At 47.7% G+C, this 17,752-nt stretch overlaps 1 protein-coding gene across 3 annotated transcripts in view; it reads right to left on the reverse strand.

Moving 5' to 3' along the window:
* SMOX (spermine oxidase) overlaps positions 1–17,752 on the reverse strand; it is a 48,855-nt gene that overhangs the window by 16,085 nt on the left and 15,018 nt on the right. For all 3 annotated transcript variants that reach the window (XM_081207139.1, XM_081207137.1, XM_081207138.1), the window contains exon 2: positions 4,267–4,501. In XM_081207139.1, coding sequence (XP_081063265.1) covers positions 4,267–4,474 — 208 coding nt within the window. In that variant the 5' untranslated portion in view covers positions 4,475–4,501. The remainder of the gene's footprint in view (positions 1–4,266; positions 4,502–17,752) is intronic.

Consider the following 17,752-nt stretch of genomic DNA (forward strand, 5'->3'; position numbering starts at 1 on the left):
TTACAGACTCTGCTAACCCAGAAATAGTACCTCGGGTTAAGAACTTTGAGATGAGAACAGAAATCGTGCTCTGGCGGCGCGGCAGCAGCAGGAAGCCCCATTAGCTAAAGTGGTGCTTCAGATTAAGCACAGTTTCAGGTTAAGAACAGACCTCCGGAACAAATTAAGTACTTAACCCGAGGTACCACTGTACAGACTCCCCAACGTGCAAAAGCAAAGAAGCGCACAGAATCCGCTACAAAATCTGGGCAGCTGTGCTATTTTTTGAGGCTCCTGCCCTCTTGTATGCAGAGAAGCTCCAGCCTTCTATATATAAAGGCCACAGCCAGGAAACGTCCCGCAGGTGTGCTGAGTGACGCGATGGCTCCCTTAAGGCCTCGGGGCACGGAGCACTTCCCTTCTGTCTGGCAGCACACCCTGCCAGGGGGGCTATTTTTGACACGGCGTATCGACAGGGGACGACCCACTTCCCATCCGCAGGCCGGTGCCAAGCGTTCAGCAGCAACTCCTGAATGAAAGGGCGGATGCTGGGCTTGCAAGGCATCCTTTCCCCTCCACTTCCCTCAGATGTTCGGCTTTTAATTTACTGCTGGTGTGTTTATCGACTGAACCGCAGGGCGTGATGTCAGGGCTTCTGCAAGGAGCAGGAAGTGGGGGGGGGGGGACTAGGGCCCCTTTCTCCGGTGATTATAACAGGGGCACGGCCAAATAGTAAAGGAAACCAGCTCACTGTCATGAGAAAAGCAGAGAAGGAAGTCATTTGCAGCAGCCAGGACATGCTCTGCCCAAAGTTCCCCCAGAGCATCCTCCCGCTGTGGGTCAGTGGTGGATCAGCTGCCTTGCATGCAGAAGGTCTCGGGTTCGATCCCCGGCATCTCCAAGAGAGACACTTGCCTGAACCACTGGAGAGTCCGTATAGACAATACAGTGGTACCGCGGGTTAAGTACTTAATTCGTTCCGGACGTCCGTTCTTAACCTGAAACTGTTCTTAACCTGAAGCACCACTTTAGATAATGGGGCCTCCTGCTACTGCCGCGCCGCCACAGCACAATTTCTGTTCTCATCCTGAAGCAAAGTTCTTAACTACTTCTGCATTTGCGGAGTCTGTAACCTGAAGCGTATGTAACCCGAGGTACCACTGTACTGAGAAAGACAAACGAATGGCTTGACTCTGTGTTAAGGCAAAAATGTGGATGAATGACCTGCCCGCAGACTGTCTCACCAGAGTGGTGCATGCTCTGGTTATGTCCCGCTTGGACTACTGCAATACGCTCTACGTGGGGCTACCTTTGAAGGTGACCCAGAAACTGCAACTAATCCAGAATGCGGCAGCTAGACTGGTGACTGGGAGTGGCCGCCAAGACCACATAACACAGGTCCTGAAAGACCTACATTGGATCCCAGTAGGTTTCCGAGCACAATTCAAAGTGTTGGTGCTAACCTTTAAAGCCCTAAATGGTTTTGGCCCAGGATACCTGAAGGAGCATCTCCACCCCCATCGTTCTGCCCGGACACTGAGGTCCAGCTCTGAGGGCCTTCTGGCGGTTCCCTTATTGCGAGAAGCAAAGCTACAGGGAACCAGGCAGAGGGCCTTCTCAGTAGTGGCGCCCTCCCTGTGGAACGCCCTCCCATCAGATATGAAGGAAATAAACAACTATCTGACTTTTAGAAGACATCTGAAGGCAGCCCTGTTCAGGGAAGTTTTTAATGTCTGATGTTTTATCGCTTTATTATTTTTATTATCACTAATTCCATTGGGAGCTGCCCAGAGTGGCTGGAGAAACCCAGCCAGGTGGGCAGGGTATAAATTGTTGTTGTTATTGTTGTTGTTGTATTACTTTAACTGTTCCTTGGTACAGCAAAGTTTCACCCATCCTCACGACTCCTCTCTATCCTTCCTTCAGACAAGCAAGACAAGCATTGTTCAGGGTTCAAGGACACATTTCAGCTGGGCAATGACACTCAAGGAGGATGCAGAATATAGCTGGCATCATGGATGCAGAGGAATGGTGGGAGGCAGCAGCTGGGGAACCCCCAAGGCACAAAGGCTCAGAGCCTGGGGATTGGTGGTGGAACAACAATGAGTGGTCGGAGGGAGAAGGCTGGGAGGAGGAGGAGCCGGAAGCCAAAGAGATAGCGGGGCTTAGTGAGCAAGGAGAGTCTGTGGCAGAGAAAAGCCCAGAATCAGAGGCTGAAGCAGGAGAACAGGGAGGCCAAAAATGGGTCTGGCTTTTAATTTCCCCTTCCTGCTGCAACAAGCTCCCCTTCCTGCTGGCCTCCAAGAACCAGGAGAGGCATGAAGAGGGAGGAGCAAACACAGACACACAGGCGCAGTCTTAGATTACATGGGGGGGGGAAACCCTGGAGAGGAGGAGACATAGCCGGCTGTGGGGAGGCCGGGACCTATAGTCTCAGCAATGGCTTCATGGGGCACCATCTGAGTTGCTGTGGTCATTACGCAGATCCTGTTTTGCTAATAGTTCACTCCAGATTTCTCGGTGTGATTTACCGCAAGTTTGCTCCGGTCAGCTGGTGAGGGTTGGGAATGTGGGGCACAGCTGAGGAGGTGAAGGGAGCATCCCAAGGGCCAAGTGGAGGGGCACATTTGGCCCCTGTGTTCCCCGCCCTGCACTGACAGGCAGTGCTGCTCCAAGGTTTCATAGAGAAATCTTTTTCATCCCTACTTGGAGCTTCCAGGGACGGAACCTGGGACCTTTGGCACTCAGGTGCTAATCACTGAACCCTAAGGATGCTAGATAGGTCTCTGTTAGCCCTGCCGGATAGCCAGTCAAAATAAAAAGAGGCTGGCAGGTGTGTTATGGAACAAGCACAAAATATTATCCTCAGCCTGCAGATCAATCCCTACACATGGACAGAGATGGAGGAGAGTGTGAACAGCCCATAATATGAAAGAGGTAATCTGTGATCTCTCTTCCCAAAGCTCAGGAATATTTCTCTGCCAGCAGAGAGCAACGCTTCACACATCTGATGGTGTGGGTTTCAGCCCGGGAAAGGTTCTGCCGCCACAGATCAGATAAGCCTTTAAGCAGTCACAAGGCTCCTTTGTTTTTGCTGTAACAGACTCAACACCGCTCCCCTCTGGAATGCGTGCAATTTATAGGGACACAAATGCGGAAGGAGTGGGGGGGCATTTACGCTGCGCGTCGCCATTCTGGCCAATGGTACGGCTTTAGATTTGCATGCCAAGCCGGCTGCAGCAAGTACAGCTCGAAAAGCCACGTGTGAAAACAAAGAGCATTTGAGATAACAACTACAATGATCCTCGTGCACCGAGACGAGCGAAGGAACTTTTTTTTTTTTGAAGCAAAATGAAATGGAAAAGGCACGAGGCCATGGTAAATCCTGGGATAGTTTGCAGAGCCCAGTGAACTGGGCATAAAGGACCCCACCCTCTAATAAAACACTCTGAGTAGTATTTACCGTATTTTTCGCTCTATAACACGCACCCGGCCATAACACGCACGTAGTTTTTAGAGGAGGAAAATCCGTAGGCATGCCACCCGTAGGCATTCCCTCCATAACACGCACAGACATTTCCCCTTACTTTTTAGGAGGAAAAAAGTGAGTGTTATGGTGCAAAAAATACGGTATCTGTTTTGCTAGGAAAAGAGAGGGAGAATCTTCCTACACTGTTCGGACTGGACAAATTCACGGAGGACACATCAATCAGCTGTAACAAGCATGACATTAAACAAAATGTAGGGGGTTTCATTCTAGCCAGCCAGCCAGCACCTCCTCCGGGACACTACATTACGTTCCCGCCACCCCTATCCCCACAGCATTCTACAGCCCCTGAACTCACTCGGTCCTCCTCTTTGGGTTATTTCTGAACCTCCACCGCTTCAATACTGTCTTCTCCTAAAGATGTTTTTGTACTTCTGCCTACTTCGGGGTTTCCCCACAAGCCTTGCCTGCTAATTCCTCCCTCTCATACATGGATAGTGCCGTTTCTGGCTACATAAGGAATGGCACAAACTTCTGACAATCATAAATAGGGGAAATGACAATAGCTCAATGCCCCTAGGTCCAGAGGCACTAAACCTAAGTGCAAGGGGCACAACACACCATGGAGGGGGACTCTTGGCTGTCATGCTCGGTTGCCCGTGAGTTCCCAGAGACTGACCACCATGAGAAACAGGTCACAAGGGCTAAACGGACCTTAATGTTGAGTCCCCTTCTTATGGTGATTAAGCAAAGACTGGTCAAGAACCGGAAGCCACGTTGCAAGGAAATAATTCCCTTACCGAGCTTCACGCTTTGTATCCTGCCTCCGATTCGGTCAGACGCTTCGAGGACAGTCACATCCGTGAAACCATTCTCCAGGAGGGTTTTTGTCGCAGAGAGGCCCGCGAGCCCGGCACCGATAACTACTATTCGCGGCTGTCGCTTTCTCCGTAGGCCACTACTAAGAGGATCATCAGTGCTGTCTGCAGATATTTCACTACTTTGCATGCCGTCCAAGCTCTCTTTCTAAGGAACCTGCCAAGAAAGGGGACACAAAGTAGTTTCGGAGCATTAGGCTGGCAATTTTCTCTTCCTATCGCCCTCTTTTCCCTTCCCTTCAGGTAGCTTTTCAATCTCCCTGTTCCAGCAATAAATTCTGGAGAAACACTGGCGTCCCAGGACTCGAGGATCCCGAAACAAGAGCCAAACTTTCTCAATGGGAGATACTGAAAGGAAAGCAAGACCGGCCTGGAATATAAATGCCTCTGATTCTGCGGGAATGAAAGGCTTGGTGAATACAAAAGCATCCACCCGGTCATCAAAGATGATATTTTCAGAAAATGCACATGCATTTTTGCCCTTGCATGTCTTTTTATAGACATATAGACCCTCCCGAGGTGCCAATCTTGCGGTAGAGGAAAACCCAGACGCCACAGACACACATTCTGTGAAAAACCTGCAGAGCAAAAGAATGATTCAGCCTTCCTTCTGCCTCTCTGGCAACCACAAAACATAAGCTTCGGGGCATAAAGATAAGGGGCATGGCAGCTGACCTGGTTGGAAAAGAGCAAGGAAGCTAAATATGAAAACACACAGCCTCTTCACACGAGAAATTGTAGCTGAGCATCTATCAGTGCTAAGCTGTAGGCAGTAGGTGGAGAGGACCTCATTGTCACAAGGGAAACACACAGAAATATTTCAGAGTCCAAAAGAGAACTTACGAACCAGGGACCTTGCAGGAAATTCTTTTAACAGGCCTCCCTGCCTGCAGGAGGGCCAAACAGTTGGGTGAAGAGGACTGGGGGGGGGGGGGCAGCCACACCCACCCACCAGAGCCAAAGGCAGCTCATGAGACATGTGCCCTTCTCTTCCAGGGTTTCAAGCAGGCAGCAAATGCAGACAATTTATCAGCACCCGCGAACAGCCCAGCACCCACTAAACCCCCTGCTTTGATGATGCCGGCTTGAAATTCCGCCCCCCCCCCAAAAAAAAACCCAGAAGGAAAGTTGGCAGGCCATAAATACAGAGAAGATGCCCATACCCCACCCCACCCCATTCTCTGATCCAGACAGGGAAGAGTCCGTTGGTTAGACACAACCCTTTCCTCGTTCGCTGTGCAAATCCGCAGGAAAGACAATTGAGGACGCAGTGCCAAAAAAAGGTCTGAACTTCTAAAACAAGTTAAGTGGCATGTAAGCTAAGTTGATGATAGGGCCTTGGAGCCAGGAGCATTTCAAGTTCAAATTACACAGTGTGCCACGCTTATGAGTGCATAAAGAGCCACACAGTAGCAGAGAATTCTGAGCTGAAACCTGGAATAGCATGCCCATTTAAAATCCCACCCAGTTGTTGGTTATCTGAGGTGCTGCAAAGATACAAGAGTACTGTGTCCAGTTCTGGGCACCACAATTCAAGAAGGACACTGACAAACTGGAACGTGTCCAGAGGAGGGCAACCAAAATGGTCAAAGGCCTGGAAACGATGCCATATGAGGAACGGCTAAGGGAGCTGGGCATGTTTAGCCTGGAGAAGAGGAGGTTAAGGGGTGATATGATAGCCATGTTCAAATATATAAAAGGATGTCACATAGAGGAGGGAGAAAGGTTGTTTTCTGCTGCTCCAGAGAAGCGGACACGGAGCAATGGAGCCAAACTACAAGAAAGAAGATTCCACCTAAACATTAGGAAGAACTTCCTGACAGTAAGAGCTGTTCGACAGTGGAATTTGCTGCCAAGGAGTGTGGTGGAGTCTCCTTCTTTGGAGGTCTTTAAACAGAGGCTTGACAACCATATGTCAGGAGTGCTCTGATGGTGTTTCCTGATTGGCAGGGGGTTGGACTCGATGGCCCTTGTGGTCTATTCCAACTCTATGATTCTATGATTCTAAGATCCTCCTTGCCTGACGAGTCCTGAGATGAAGGGGAATTGTTTTTGCTTTCTGGCCTTGGGCTACTGGTAGCCCAACTAGTTCTTGCAGAGCCATGTAGTATTATTGCACACGCAGCGGCAAAGACTGCAACTCCGAATGGAGAAAACGCGTAAAAGGGCACAGCATTTTGCCTCCCAAGATTGCAGCAACTCAAGGGGCCAAGCTGTGAGAATGTCTGCGGTCAGCTTCTGTGGGGGAAGAGGAAGTTGTCGGTTTCGCTAGGACAAAGATATCACAGGAGGAGTTGTGTCAGGGCAGGCTGAGGCCTGGGGAAAAGTTGCAGGCAATATGAAAAGATCCCAGAGACACGTCAGCTGAATAAAGGCTGCAGGGCTAGACGCTGGGAGTTGGACTAGATGACCCTCGGACTCTACAATTCTATGATTCTAAGTACAGTGGTGCCCCGCAAGACGAATGCCTCGCAAGACGGAAAACTCGCTAGACGAAAGAGTTTTCCGTTTTGGAGGTGCTTCGCAAAACGAATTTCCTATGGGCTTGCTTCGCAAGACGACAATGTCTTGCGAGTTCCTGCTGGTTTTTTTTCCCTTTCCCCCCCCCCTTTTTCTAAGCCACTAAGCCGCTTATCAGCTGATCCGATCATCAGATAAGCCGCTAAAAGCCGCTAAAAGCCGCTAAAAGCCGCTAATAGCGCTAATCCCCTAATCCTTCAATGGGCTTGCTTCGCAAGAAGAAAAAACCGCTAGACGAAGAGAATCACAGAACGGATTCTTTTCGTCTTGCGAGGCACCACTGTAACGTCTTACAGACACCCCATGTGGATGTTGAAAGTTGCTCGAGACAGGGAGCTTGTGGAAGACAGAAAAGAAGAGTCAAAGAGTCTGTCTCCCAGGTGTGAGGTGCAAAGGCAAAAGCAGAGAGGTGTTAAGAAAATGTTTTCTTTCCCCTTCCTCTCTACCCTCTGCTGTTTTTTCATTGGCCCCCACCTGTTTGTACCAATTTTTCAAAAGCTACACAAATATAAAAAAGGAAACCAGACCACGGCTGGCAAACACATCAGGCTTCTGAAATGCCATTTGTGCAATTTCCTGTATCAACCAAATGCGACAGATTTGGGTTGTTTTGAAAGGCGGTGTTTTCACAGCCTGCTTCATCTCACCCATCTTTAGCCAACAAAGCTGGAAAGTAATGGAATGAGGCGATCAATACAAGCATTGCGCCGAGAACATCAAGGGCCAATTCAATCAGTGAGACAAGCTCTGCTTGCCCAAGACATCCGTGAATGCCACAATGAGATGCTGACATCAAAAGAACCCTAAAAAGAAGTTGTTGCATAAGTACCATCAGAAGCCAAAGGAAGAATTTGAAAGCTTGGACCAGCGAGCTCTTCCAATATCAGCATCACACTGCAGAAAGAACTATGGTGAGGCTTGGCTTCAAAACAAACTGAAGGCGTATCAGGTTGCGATAAAATGTAATATTGTTGTTTAAAGCGATAGCCGAGGACTCACATTTTGAGAGACATTTAAAATGTTTTCAGGGTGTCCAGCACGTACAAGGTACACCCACACTGGGTATTCTCCACACAACTAGTTCTGCAGGTTAGTGTGAAACTGTAGAAAGGGGCTTTCAATAAATAATGGGTCTATAATGAACTAGGGCTTGCCGATCAGAAGGTCGGCGGTTCGAATCCCCACAACAGGGTGAGCTCCCGTTGTTCGGCCCCAGCTCCTGCCAACCTAGCAGTTTGAAAGCACGCAGTGCAAGTAGATAAATAGGTACCACTCCGGCGGGAAGGTAAACAGTGTTTCTGTGCACTGCTCTGGCTCGCCAGAAGCGGCTTAGTCATGCTGGCCACATGCTGCACACCGGCTCCATCGGCCAATAAAGCAAGATGAGCGCAACGACCCCAGAGACGTCCGCGACTGGACCTAACGGTCAGGGGTCCCTTTACCTTTACCTTAATGAACTTGCAAATCAGCCACTCGTCTGGTTACCTGCAGCAAGTAGGAATCACCTCCAGGCAACCAAGTAGGGAACTTTCAGCAAACTGGAAGAAAGTTGGTTCTTTTTCTCCCCTCTCACCATCTAGGCATTCCATGTGCCACAAATGACAAATATAATTAGGGAGGGGAGCTAGCAAGTTTTGTAGCCATTTCCCAACTTGCTAAAAGTTCCATTGTGGCCTGGAGAAATTCTATTCCACTATGATTAGATTAGCCGGTACTCAGAGACAATGCTATCAGCTCCATTACTATCAGATAGGCAGGAGCCCAGACCTAAGTGAGTTCAAAGTCGCATCCGACTCTCAATCCTATCTGATGATTCCTATAAGGCCACCTGGAAACTTGAGAAGACCACCAGGAAAGGAAAAAGTGGAAGAAGTTGCCCTACTAGCCCTCAAGCATTTCCTGACAATCAACCCAAGGGTGGCTGGGGAGAGGAGGTGTTTTCGAAGGAGGGGGTGCGGAGAAAGGCCAAGGGATGAAAATGCCTCCTTAAAAAGTCCAGTGTAGACATTACTGAGCAAAACAGTCTGATTCCGTATAAGGAAGCTTCCCATACAAATGTGTTCTATTTCATTTCCCAAAGTGGAAGTCAATTCTTGGGGAGCTTGGTGCTGATTTCCACGCTCATGCTGAAACTGCAGAACTGCAGAATTGACATGGCTCCAGCACCGAGGCCAATTCAGGATCCGTGCTTCTATTTTTGCCAGTTGTTGGGTTTTTTTAGCTGACAGTGGCCTGTTGCCTGCTCCAAATCTGCTCCAAATCTTGCAGTTGGGAAGGGCTACCAAAGTGAAGAATGGCATTTTTGACCTGTAAAGGGGCGGGGGGGTGCCCTTCCAGCCAGCTCACACCACTTCTGTTCAGGTTTCATCCACCCAAATGCAGAACACAAACATACAGAGCGAGCTCTACAAATATGACACACGCACATCCTGCTTAGGCAAGTTAGCCCAGGAGCAGCCCGGTCCACCCTGTCTGGCATTCTCTTTGGAGGAAAAAGGCTATTAGGAGTGATGAAATCTTGACACTTTATGCAGTTTGCAGAAGGCAAACACTTCTGGATCTGGCCAGCGCCTGGGTAGATGACTGCCGTGGGAACCCCATATAACAGCCTGGAGTTCTGTGATGAAAGAAAGGCAGGATGGGAATGCACTAAGCCATTATCAACTCACGGGACTTAAATCGCAGGTTGTCTCTTTAGGCAAACAGCACACTGCCTGGAAGAGAATGCCGTGTGCTCTCACCAGTGGGCAAGAGAAACACAGAGAGACATGCAGGATCCTGCCCTGCCTCTCCCTCCTTCTGAAGGCAGCCCTCCAACCTCCAGGAACGACAAATAAAACATTTTGTGCAATGTCCCTTTTCCCGGGTTAATCGGCATTCCACAAAGGAAGCCTGGGTGAATCCCAGACACCTGCTGTTCTGAACTGCTGCAGGCTGCGACTCTTGTCGCACTGAACGTGCCAGACAGAATTGTTCTATGTAGGGTTTTATTAGTTTTCAAAACTTTACTGCAACGTTAAAATAATAGTAAGAGAAATATGAAATGAAATAAAGGGAAGGGGGGGACACACAAGCTTCACAGCTGTTACCTCATAAAAACAAAGTCACTCTCAAGAGACTACACAATGAATTAGATGTTACAACAAAAACTGGCCTGATACAGAGAGAGCGCAGAAGAAGTGTTGTGAATGCCATATAAAGCCGTATTTCATCACTTCCCATTCCTGATTGGCCTGTTATATAAGTAACAAATGGCTGCAAAACCCTATGGATTTTGCACCCCGAGATACCCTTAGTTTATGAGTCAATTTCTCAGAAATAAAAACAAACGCTACCACGTTGAACCAAATGAGAAAAGCCCAATGACTTGTCCCAGCCCTGTGATATGGTCAAACGAGCAGCTAGCAAAACAATGAGTGGTTTACATGTTAAGCCTGTCTTTGATGCATCCAAAACTGTCACAGTTTGGGCTCTAAAGCGCTACTGTTTCAGAAATTTCCTTTAGCACCTCTTCCCAAAATTTGCACACGTGTTTGCAAGACCATGACCATATAGGTGCATTTTTAAGGTGCAAGTTTACTCTCAAATGCTTCATAGTAGCCACCTTTGTGACCACCTTGTAATGTAAGTCACTAATAACTAAGGATGAGCAATACTGACCTACCCCTGGGTACCAAACGAATTCATGGCAAGGAACCTCGGGCGGCTTAGATCCTGTCTAAAATATACATACTGAGTCAGGGACAGGTGCATATTAAAATAAGAGAATCAAAGAATCCTTTGTATGTAGTATGGTGCGTCATTTTAAGGGGCGAAGCTTAATTTTTGCATATTTCTTAAATGAAGGGTCTTAAAAATATGTTTTTGGGTGCAAGGAATTAAAATCTGCTGTTAGTGAGAGCCAGTGTGGTGTAGTGGTTAAGAGCGGTAGCCACGTAATCTGGGTAACCGGGTTCGCGTCCCCGCTCCTCCACATGTAGCTGCTGGGTGACCTTGGGCCAGTCACACTTCTCTGAAGTCTCTCAGCCCCACTCACCTCACAGAGTGTTTGTTGTGGGGGAGGAAGGGAAAGGAGATTGTTAGCCGCTTTGAGACTCCTGAAGGGGAGTGAAAGGCAGGATATCAAATCCAAACTCTTCTTCTTCTGTTATTTTTTTGTAAGTCTATCTTAGCTTAGTAAGTCTATCTTTGATGAAGAAGCACATAAACCGCTTTCAGAAAACCAAACAGTTTTAATGTTACTTTCAGAAAATGTCATGTAATGATTAACTGATTGCTTGGTTGGTTGATAAACAAACACACATACATACATACATAACTGCAAATACTTTGCAATCATACTTAATGATTTCTATGCAATTTTACACACATCACACTTGCCAAGCAAAACTAAACTACATTAATCTAACCGAAATATCTTTTGAACTCCCCAAGTCCTGTTACAACTTTTTAGCGCCCCACATTAGGGGGAATTTGAAAGTTGGGAAAGTCAACATTTCAGAATGTGAGGAATGCTGAGGAAGAGAAGATGCTAGCAGGGTGGCCATCGGGAACCACAAAGTGTGAAAAGGGCAAGGGAAGCTTCTGTGAACTGAAATCGTTTTGCGTTGTAGATCCGATGCTTTTGACTTTCAACGCTGGCTGTTTAAGAGGGACAAGCAGTCCATTGCGGAGGATGCAACTGCACCGACACAACCCACAAGGACAAGTTTTCCAGATGCTTTCAGGCAGGGGCGGGGAAAACCGTTCAGCCCGAGAGCTGCATTCCCTTCTCAACAACCTTCTGCAGGACATGGGGTCATGCAAGCGGCTGGCAGGGGCACAGCAAACAATCCAGAACAAATTCAAGCTTCAAGGAAAACATTTCAGATCCTTCTCTATGTGACAATTTGTTTTCCCCATAGTGACCTACATACTCAATTTATAGAGCTACCCCATAGCAGAATTACTCTAAGAAAGCAGGGTGGTGTAGTGGTTAAGAGTGCCGGACCAGGACCTGGGAGATCAGGGTTCGAATCCCCACTCCGTCAGGATGCTCACTGGGCGACCTTGGGCCAGTCACGGCCTCTGAAGCTACTTCGCAGGGTCATTGTAGGGATTAACTGAGGAGGGGAGTGAGCCACTGTTCCCTGGGGCAAAGGGTGAGATATGAATGCAATAAATAAGCTCTTCTGCTTACCTGCTTAAGAAGGATGGGTAGGCCAGCCAGATGGAGATGCCAGTTGCCAGCTTGGCATCCAGGTATCTCCACGTGGTCACAATTGGACCAGTGCCAGTTGCAAAACGCGCCTGGCGCCTGGGGAATTTATAGCACCGATAAGAGCTACATGTGGAAGTCCCACCGCTGAGACAGTAAGCAACTTCATTGAGCCGCCTCAAAGGCCTAAGTGGTGGAAATGGCAGGATGTAAAACTGTTTAATAAACACATTCCGACGAGGAAATGTCTTTACGAATGATTTCTTTGAGGCAGACCAGCACGATCACAGGAAAAGTGAATAGGGCATGAAATAAGTAACAGCTGGGATGAAATATTATGTTACAGCTGATGTGCCGGTTAATTTTTTTAATGTTTTCATTTATTGACAATGTTTTAAAGCCACCTTTCATCAATACATGGTATCAGGGTGGAATGCAATCATAAAATTCTAAAACCAAAAACACAGGCAATATAAACACAGATAAAAAAGAGCCGGTAAAAAATAACAGGCTGTTTATATAAATATCAGGAGCTTTATCTGCTTATCTGTTTTCCTGCTGTTTTAATTGATGTTTGAATGTTTCCCAGCCTGGAACATTCAGACACAGGATGTTGAAATTCAGACTGTAAGCTTGTCAGGGCAGGGCTCTATTTGTCTTGTCTGCGGTAAAGCACCCTGTACTGTCTTGACTCCCACCCAATACAGAATAATAAGCTCATCAGCCAGGGATGGCGTCAGCTTCTAGGAAGCCTTTGGGCATCTCTGCCCGAGAGGGCCCCATAAGCAGTCCAGATGTGGCAGAGCCTAGAGGCACATGCAAACTCAGAGAGTGCCCCCAGTGTTCTCTCGAAGAACACAAAGAGGATTTGGAGATGCACCTCACATGTGGGGCTTAGCCAGACTGGGCCTAGTGTCAAGCGAGAATCAAGAACGCAAGAATCAAGAATGCTCTTGGGGAGTGGGCCCCTTAACTGCTGGGGGAGGTCTTGACAGATACCCAACTCTGCCAACCTCTGGCACCGGACGCCACACAGGCAGCTTCTCCCACCAGCACTCACTACTTGAAAGGAGCGAGGGAGAGAGGAAATGAATAATTTCTGGGCTGAAGAACTATTAATATAAATGCTGATCAAAGCCTTGCAGATTCCCACCACTGCTCTCCACCTAGTTTCACTGGTGCCATGCCCCTGGGGCAAAACGAACTTGTTCCTAGCCAAATCACCACAAGGCCACTTTCAATTCCAGCGCACGCGCACGCACACACACAAAACCCCAGCGAAGTTGTTGACAAGCAGAAGTTTATTTAACAAGCCACCAAGCGCGTTGGCATATGGTCTGAACGCTTCCGACTACAAGGGTGGAATTGATTGCTACCATATGGGCAGAGCATATTACCTGCCAAGGGGCACTTCCAAAAACACTACTCAGAGCAGGCAGAAGCCTCCAAACACTCAAATTAAGGCATGTTCAGCCAGGTAAAGAGGCATGAATCATGTCCTTGGAGAACTCAAATAACCCCCCGCCTCCCGTCGCTGGGCATGCTCTACAAGGGCCCTCAGATCTCAGAAAACGACGGTATGTAAGTGGCCCAAGTTAGAGTAACCTCCAGCAAAGCAGCACATATGAGGGCCAACAACTGGGTTCAGGGCCTGGTCACTTAGCAGCAAAAGTGGAGCTCATTATCCAGTCCAGCTGGGGATTAGGAAGATGAGAGAAAGAGGCAGGAGCTGCAGTCAAAATCCAAAAGAAAAAGGGGCCCATAGTAAGAAAAGGAAACAGAACTGGAGAGATCAGCTCAGGCAAAAGCGAAGGAGCAGACACAGCTTGTCTCCACTGTCTGTCCTGCTCAGAGTAGACCCACTGAAAATAATGGGCACGGTGAACTTCGGTCCATTAATTTAAATGGGTCTACTCCGAGAATAGCTTAGTTGGATACAGCTCTCTATGTGCAATCTCTTCAGCAAGAGAGGAAGGATGCTGCAGCAGTGGATCTCCTGCACTGGCAGGGAGCCAAACTAGGGGGCGCTCTCTTTGAGTTCCTTTATCCAACTCTATGGTAACATGGGTGAAACACGTCATATTTGGAAGTCTAGGGAAATGTTTAAAAAGTGCTGGGCTGGGTTCAGCTAAGTTGCTGAGCTAATGGAAGAGTGTAGCTAAGTCTGGCTAGTGCAATAGGGCTTTCTCCCCTGTTCTTTATCCCCTGCGACCCTTGCATCCTCCCCAAATCTGCTTAGGTGGGGAGATGCCCTGGAAGAGGGCACAGTGGGGAGGAGACGGGAGGTGACTCAGTCTGATAAGCAGAAATGCTCACACTGATAGAACAATCGCTTTAGCACAACACTGACTTCCACCCATCCACTCCATGGTTCAGCAACTGGTGAGTCGGGACCTAATGAAAGGTTGATGCCATCACCGTTCTCCTTTGTTTAAGTCATTTCAAAGAGAAGGATAAAGACAGGAGTGAGCAGAAGAGGGGGTGAAATGCACAGAGGGAGAAGGAGGCCAAAATGAGAGGATGACTTATTCTACAGGAGGGGTAGCCAGTGTAGTCCTCCCCAGTTGTTTTGGATTTCAACTCCTAGCATCCCAGATGATTGGCCATGTTGAGTGGGACTGATGGGAGCTTTCGGAGGACATTGCATTGGCTACCCCTGTTCTACACACCGGGTCGTCTGAGGTCTGAAAACACTAGTCTATAATGCATTATTAGAAGAAGTCGTGTTTCAAAGGAAGGAACACTGGAGCAAATTGGCTCTCAATGAATGTGGTGGCCATTTCTTTGGCATCTTACTGGCCAACCATTCTGACCTGCCTTGTTTTGAGCAGCAAACTGTAGAAACACTGACCTAAAAGAGAATGGGCGAGTTTCCCCGGGGTCAACTTCCTTATTATTTCTTAAAAGGGAAGGGAAATTTGCACATGAACGAAGTCTTTCCAGTTGGACATTTTGCTCTCTCTTTTTTAAAGACTCAGGAGGAAGCAAAGTCTGCCAGTCTATAAAAGGACTTTTCGTCGTCCTTCACAACCTTCTCTAGGAAAATGAAAGGTTACCCGCAAAGGGACCGCAGGGCTGTGACGGGACACTCTTTTCTTTGCCAGCGTCACCCCGGGGAGAAAGGAGAGGGAGTCAAAGACCGGCCTTTTCCACAGGGTGGTTTTGGGGCGGGCTGGCAGCAATTCTCAAGTGAAGTGCCTTTTTTTAAAAAAAAAAGCAGCATCCAAAACTGCTTAGCTCAGCAATGCTGAATTGTGCTGCTTGTTTGCGCAGTCATTTAAATTTTAAAATGTTGCTGCTCAACATTGTGACTCAGCTGAAAATAAAAGGCAGGGACAAATGTGAAATCAGCTGGGTGTGAGGAAGAAGCGAGGCGGGTGGAATTCACAAGATGCTCAGGGTCTGGAAACCAGCGAGAGGAAACGGCAGGTGCCAATACACACACAGCTGTCGCACGGAACACTTTCTTCAGAACTGCTGGAGATCACGTTTTCCCAGCACTCTAATCACAATATTTACCGGGAATGTGCCATTCCTTTTCCCAGGCCAGTCAGCGCAACCATCGCTATTCAGGAGAGTGTGCAGAGCCCAAGGTCTCCCAGGCACGTATTCCAAGAGTGCTAAGAACATTAGAAGAGTCCTGCTGGGTTGCAGCAAAGTTCCATCAAATCCAGATTGGTATTTGCAACCGAAGCTGGGCAGATGCCACCTAGAAGCTCTGCCCTGTTACTGGCTCCCAACATTGTCAACAATTTAAGAAGGAAGTTGACAAGCTGGCACATGTGCAGAGGAGGGCAACCAAGATGGTCAAGGGGCTGGAAACCAAGCCTTATGAGGAATGGTTGAAGGAGTTGGGTATGTTTAGCATGGAAAAGATGAGACTGAGAGGAGATATGAGAGCCATCTTCAAATATCCCAAGGGCTGTCATATAGAAGATGGAACAAAGCTTGTTTTCTCCTGCTCTGGAGGGTAGGACCTAGACCAATGGCTTCAAGTTACAAGACAGGAGATTCTGACTCAACATCAGGAAGAACTTTCTGACAGTAAGAGCTGCTCAACAGTGGAACAGACTCCCTCGGAAGGTTGTGGACTCCCATTCCTTGGAGGTTTTTAAGCAGAGGTTGGGTGGCCATCTATCACTGATGATCTAGTTGAGATTCCCGCATTCTATGATTCTGTATAGCACTTAGGGCAATGGTTCTCAATGGGTGTGGTGCACCACACTGGTGTGGCAGGAGAAGATGGCAAGTGCGGGGGTGGGGGGAGATTCAAGGACAATCTACAGAACATTTAAACATTTCAGTATGAGGTCCAGCACTGAGGTCCAGCACCGAGGGCCTTCTGGCAGTTCCCTCACTGCGAGGTTACAGGGAATCATGCAGAGGGCCTTCTCGGTGGTGGCACCCGCCCTGTAGAACGCCCTCCCACCAGATGTCAAAGAGAACAACAACTACCAGACTTTTAGAAGACATCTGAAGGCAGCCCTGTTTAGGGAAGCTTTTAATGTTTGACGCATTACTGTATTTTAATATTTTGTTGGAAGCCGCCCAGAGTGGCTGGGGAATATTATTATTGTTATTGTTATTATAGTATAGCATAGCATAGTATAAAAAATATAATTAGAGAATATGGAAAGGTATTTTTTTCAAAATGAGAGCAAGAGCATCAAATGATACTGAGGACAGTCCTAGTTCTGTTTTCCAGTGTATTTCTTATCAATTAAGAAATCAGTGTGGCACAGGCAATTTTTCATTCTGAAAGTGCAGCCCAGAGAAAAAAAGTTTGAGAACCACTGACTTAGCAGTATACTGCCTCTTGAGCACTGAACTTACATGAGTGACAACTGTTAATAGACTTATCCTCCATGATTTATCCCAACCTTTTCCCCAAAGCCATCTTAGCTGGCGGCCGATCCTGACACCTTGCAGCAGAAAATCCCAGAAGTTAAATCCCAGAAGTTAAGTTCTTCCTTGGGAGCTTACAATAAGCAATCGTTCACCATTTTATGATCACTTTAAGTTTCGTTGCCAGGTATTTTTTTTAAAAAAGAAAATTGCATTTTTCTTTTTTTATTATTTTAGAAGCAGAGATCTCTCCCAGTGTATTGCTCCAGCGGGCAATGCCGCCCCTACTCAGCACAAGCAAATGCCTGACCGTTTCAAGCGACTTTTTCCTTCCCTTTTCATTTTATTTTCCAAGTTGTTTGCATCCCTACTCGGGTGCTGGAGCACTCTCACCCTGATTTTTCGTTTTTTAAAGAGATGGCGTGCAGAAAAATATGAGTAGAGCTCTCTGCTGCCGAGCCACAACACACAACCACCCATCATTTGGCAATGGGCTGTGGATACTACTCTCCCAGCACTGAATCACACCCATGTTCACATGTAGCACAGAGGAAAAGATCCAGGAATTTTCTATCACCTGTTCCAAGGCAAATTTGAAGACAGACGCCACCAAACACCATGCAGATGAACAGGCTTCCCAGCTGCTGCGTGGCAGCCTTGAAAGATCAAGAGGAAACAAGTGCAGCCTCAAACGAAATTAAACCATTACACCAATCCAATCTTCAAAGCCACCTTTGAACTGAGATCCAGATGCTTTCTGTGCTATGAAAGGAGAGGATTTGCAGGAAGGGAGAAGTGTAAGCCTCATGTGGACTCAGATACTCAGCTGTGCCGCTGGGATGTTTT

Source organism: Podarcis bocagei (genome assembly GCF_964188305.1).
Source record: "Podarcis bocagei genome assembly, chromosome: 9".
NCBI classification, from domain to species: Eukaryota; Metazoa; Chordata; class Lepidosauria; order Squamata; family Lacertidae; genus Podarcis; species Podarcis bocagei.